This window comes from Babylonia areolata, chromosome 1 (assembly GCF_041734735.1).
Source record: "Babylonia areolata isolate BAREFJ2019XMU chromosome 1, ASM4173473v1, whole genome shotgun sequence".
Taxonomy (NCBI): Eukaryota; Metazoa; Mollusca; class Gastropoda; order Neogastropoda; family Buccinidae; genus Babylonia; species Babylonia areolata.
The window spans coordinates 80048674-80053673 of record NC_134876.1 but is presented as its reverse complement, the minus strand read 5'-3'; the positions used below and the strand labels follow the sequence as shown (position 1 = coordinate 80053673).

At 46.3% G+C, this 5000-nt stretch overlaps 1 protein-coding gene across 1 annotated transcript in view; it reads right to left on the bottom strand.

Moving 5' to 3' along the window:
- Positions 1-5000, bottom strand: part of LOC143293722 (uncharacterized) — a 71997-nt gene that overhangs the window by 35003 nt on the left and 31994 nt on the right. The window contains exons 10-11 of the mRNA XM_076604924.1: positions 1078-1155; positions 541-601 (exon numbers count right to left, since the gene is read on the bottom strand). Coding sequence (XP_076461039.1) covers positions 541-601; positions 1078-1155 — 139 coding nt within the window. The remainder of the gene's footprint in view (positions 1-540; positions 602-1077; positions 1156-5000) is intronic.

Genomic DNA, 5000 nt, shown 5'->3' with positions numbered 1-5000 from the left:
CACACACACACACACACACACAACCACACACACACACACACACACACACAGAGAGAACAAGAACAAAAGAACAAAATTTTATTCCATAGGCCTCCGGCCCCCTTGAAACAAAAAGAACAATGTAGAATGCCTATTAAGGAAAAACTAAAACATGAACAAGCCATGCATGCAAGAAAGTGGAATTTCCTAAACCTACAGATTTTCATTCAGTTATTTTCACAGAGAGAGAGAGAGAGAGAGAGAGAGAGAGTCATATTCACGGTATGCTACTCTTAAAATAATAAAAACACACAGCGCGCGCGCGCGCGCACACACACACCACACACACACACACACAGAGAGAGAGAGAGAGAGAGAGAGAGAGAAAGTGAATCATATTGACAGTAGGCTACTCTTAAAAAATTAAACACACACACACACACACACACACACACACACACACACACACACCACAGAGAGAGAGAGAGAAAGAAAGACAGACAGACAGACAGAGAGGACAAGTGCGTTACCACCATTTGCAGGACAGGGGCAGTGTCTCACCGATTTCACGATGTAGATCCAGTCCGAGTTGTTGCTGTCCCTCACGAGAACCTGGCCCCGACTGCAACATCCCACACACGTGTCACAGACCTAATGTGCTCTGGGAATCAAGGAAGCAAGCAAGAATGCACTCTCTCTCTCTCTCTCTCTCTCTCTCTCTCTCTCTCCCTCTCCCTCTCTCGTTCTGTCTGTCTGTCTCTCCGTTTGTCTGTCTCTCACACACACACATGCATGCACACACATACATACATACACACACATTCTATATCTTTCTCTCTCTGTTTCTCTGTTTCTCTCTCTCTCTCTCCTCTCTCTCTCTCTCTCTCTCTCTCTCTCTCACGCGCGCGCGCACACACACACACACACACCAACACCTACCCACACCTACCCTCCCACCCACCCACCCATACTCATACACACACACACACACACAAACTCACTTACACACACACAAGCACACACCTACCCACCCACCCAAACACCCACCACGCCCCCTACCCTCCCTCCACCCCCATCCCCCACCCACACGAAACCTACTTGAAGTAGTGGAAGAGACAAGCCTGAGGGTGAAGACTCATCTCCTGGACGGGCCAGTTCCTGAGGAAGCTGACGTGCCTGCAACAGAAGGCCTCCAGTGAGACGTCCACAGGGGAGACCAGAGAGTAGTCTATGGCGTAGGCTGCAGCCACCACCCCCTCCTCCTCCTCTTCCATCCTGCTTCGCTTCGCTCCCAAACAAGACGACTCAGGAGCCACGCGGTGAAGAGTGTAGTTGTCGTCGGTTTTTGTTTTGTTTGTTGTTGTTGTTTGGTGATTTTTTGTGTGTTTTGTTGTTGTTGTTGTTGTTGTTTCTCTCTCTCTCTCTCTTCCTGTTCGTCTCAAGGACGCCTCAGCCACTTCTCTTTTCAGGTGTAGTCGTGTTTGGTGAGGTTACCCGTTGAGGAAAAGGAGCTGATCAGAATTAACACATCACTGATCACGCTCCTTCAAATGACTCCTCAGGTGCTGCCGCAGAAAAGACTGCAGGTGTCGTTGTTGTTTTGTTTTTGTTTTGTTTTGTTTTGTTTCTCCTGGTCACTCACTGTCTCAAGCACACCTCAAACACTTTTGTTTGTTATCACCGATAGTCGTTGTGATCGGGTTACACAAATGGCGGAAACTGGAAGCACCGCGTTCTGATCAGAACATAATCACTGATCACACAAGAGGCGGTTGGTAATTATCAATTTCAATAAATGATTTTTTTTTAAGTATGTAAGTATGTGTACCACTAACACATGTCGTCAGGGTGCAAGAGTCAATTTCTCACCACAACCCGAAATCGACGAAATTCTTCAATAAATAAAATACTAACATGACCGTCACATCAAAACCATGAATACACAGTCCAGTTTCTGAGACAATGAACTTGATAATGACCAATCCAAGAAGATGACCTGGGTGCAGCCCGGCCACCTTAGAGTGTAAGGAGTTTATGGGCGGAAACAGCTGACTGATGAGGGCTTCTTGTCTGAAGACCTTGTACTGTCCAGCTCTCCCTAGAGTTTCTTATCACTGACCCCAAAACAGTTTGAATCCAAAACCCCCGAACGACTACAGCAAGTGAACTGTACTCCTGGGAGGTTCCTTCTTCTCTGGTACAGCCACGATGTAAACAATGACTCTTGACATGAGAATTCCCGATTCTAGGAAACCCAGACCAGAGAGAAAATTCTACAATTATTCACATTTTCCGTTGTCCAAATTCAGCACATCCATGCTGTTAAGATATGAACTTATTCCAAGCCCGTTGTTGTTTTACACACAACAACAACAAAAATAATGCCAGAGTATCAAGAATTCGAAAAATGATACTCCGAAAACTTTAAGATTTTGGAAACTAAAAATCGCAGAACAACAATGTTTCGGAGAATGATACTCGCAGAACTTCAAGATTTCGTCTGACTGTCTGTCTTTGTGACTGGAGTATGTAGAAGTGGAGGGGAAAATACTTAGCCTGGCTGAACAGGTGATGTCATAATAATCATACGTGCCGTGTTGACTATTGACAAAGGAGCTCAGTCTTCCAGAACGATTCACACAAAGACCAGTCATCGAAAAGGGAAAGGAACCTTTCGGTAGGGCTGAAGTTTCAAGCCTCTGTCTCTGTCTCTCAGTGAGAGAGAGAGAGAGAGAGAGAGAGAGAGAGAGCGAGAGAGAAGGCGAGAGAGAGAGAAAGTGTGTGTGTGTGCGTGCGTGTGTGTGTGTGTGTGTGTGTGTGTGGTGTGTGTGTGTACAGTTATGTGAGTGTGTATGACAGGTAAATTGATAGTTAAGAGACGGTCTAGTCTTTGTCTCTGTCTTTGTCTCTGTCTGTCTGTCTGTCTGTCTGTCTGTCTGTCTCTCTCTCTCTCTCTCTCGACTTCTCTCTCTTTCCCCCTCTCTCTCCCTCTTTACACCCCTCTCCTGTCTATCAGCCCTCTCTTTCTCTCTCTCCCACTGTATGTTTGTGTTTTGAAAAGGAATGTGGAATTACACACACACACACACACACACACACACACACACACACACACACACACACACACACACACACACACACACACACACACACACACACACACACACACACACACACACACACACACAGACTCTCTCTGTCTCTGTCTCTCTCTCTCTCTCTCTCTCTCTCACACACACACACACACAGACTCTCTCTCTCTCCTCACACACACACACACACACAACACACACACACACACACAGACTCTCTCTCTCTCTCTCTCTCTCTTCCCTCCCTCACACACACACACACACACACACACACACACACACACACACACACACACACACACACACACACACACACACACACACACACAATCAGTGACGTCTTTCACAGGACTGTTCTATCAAGATCTCCCCCACGTACCCGTGAATCCGTCACGGTGCCTAGCGTCACAACACTGGAGTGAACGCTTTCCTTTGATGGCCTACCTACCACAAGAGATTAGACCGCCTGCGTTGAAATTAACCACTTAGGGGGTGTGTATGTGGGGGGGAGAGGTGAGTGTGTGTGTGTGTGTGTGTGTGTGTGTGTGTGTGTGAGTGTGTGTGTGTGTGTGTGCGTGTGTGAGTATGGGTGTGTGTGTGTATGTGTGTGTATGTGTGTGTGTGTGCGTGTGTGCGTGTGTGTGTGTGTGTGTGTGTGTGTGTGTGTGTGTGTTTGAGTGTTGGTTTGATCAGTGCAGAACGTCCGTGCAGAATGTGTTTGTATGCATGCCTGCATGCCTCTGTTGATTGATGGGAACTGCCTTCATGTGTGTGTGTGTGTGTGTGTGTGTGTGTGTGTGTGTGTGTGTGTGTGTGTGTGTGTGTGTGTGTGTGTGTGTGTGGTGTGGAGTGTGTGTGTGTGAGTACGTGTGTGCGTGTGTGCGTGCGTATGGGTGTGTGTACGTGTGTGTGTGTATGTGTATGTGCGTGAGTATTTGTGAGAGAGAGAGAGTATGAGTGTGTCTGTATGTGGTGTGTGCGCGCAGCGCGCGCGAATGGTGTGTGTATGTGTGTTGTGCATATATGTGTGGAGTGTGTGTGAGTACGTGTGTGCGTGTGTGTGTGCGCGCGCGTACGTGTATGTATGTGTGTATGTGTGTGTGTGTGTGAGCACGTGTTGTGTGTGTGTGTGTGTATGTATTTGTGTGGTGTGTGTGTGCACGCGCGTGCGTGCGTGCGTGCGTGCGTGAACAACGGTCTCCTCGGTATCAGGTTCCCTCTCTGTTTTACACAGACACAGACACTCACACACACACACACACAACCACACACACACACACACACACACACACACACACACACACACACACACATCTGGGACAGATCAAGTAACAGCAATAAGCTGGGCCCAGGAGGTTTTCACTGTTCAGTAAAAACCAACTATATGATCCACTTCTTGGGTGCAACATGAGTCGCGTGTTTGCAAGGAGCCGTAATCAAAGCTACGACCCTATAATTTTTTATTTTTTTAAACAAAAAACAAACAAACAAAAAACAGTCCTCCAGGGTCTCACAGAGTCTATGGCTTGTATTGTGTTGTATTGTATTGTTATGTGTTGTATTGTGTTGTGTTGTGTTGTATTGTGTTTGTTATGTTGTGTTGTGTTGTGTTGTATTGTGTTGTATTGTATTGTGTTGTGTTGTGTTGTATTGTATTGTGTTGTGTTGTATTGCGTTGTATCATATTGTATTGTGTTGTGTTGTATTGTGTTGTGTTATGTTGTATTGTGTTGTGTTGTATTGCGTTGTATCATATTGTATTGTGTTGTGTTGCGCAGCGCTGCTGTGTCCTGCTGTGTTGTGTTGTGCTGTGCTGTGCTGTGCTGTGCTGTATTGTATTGTATTGTGTTGTGTTGTATTATGTTGCATTGTACTGTATTGTATTGTTTGTGTTGTGTTGTGTTGAACGGTATCGTATCGTGTCGGTGT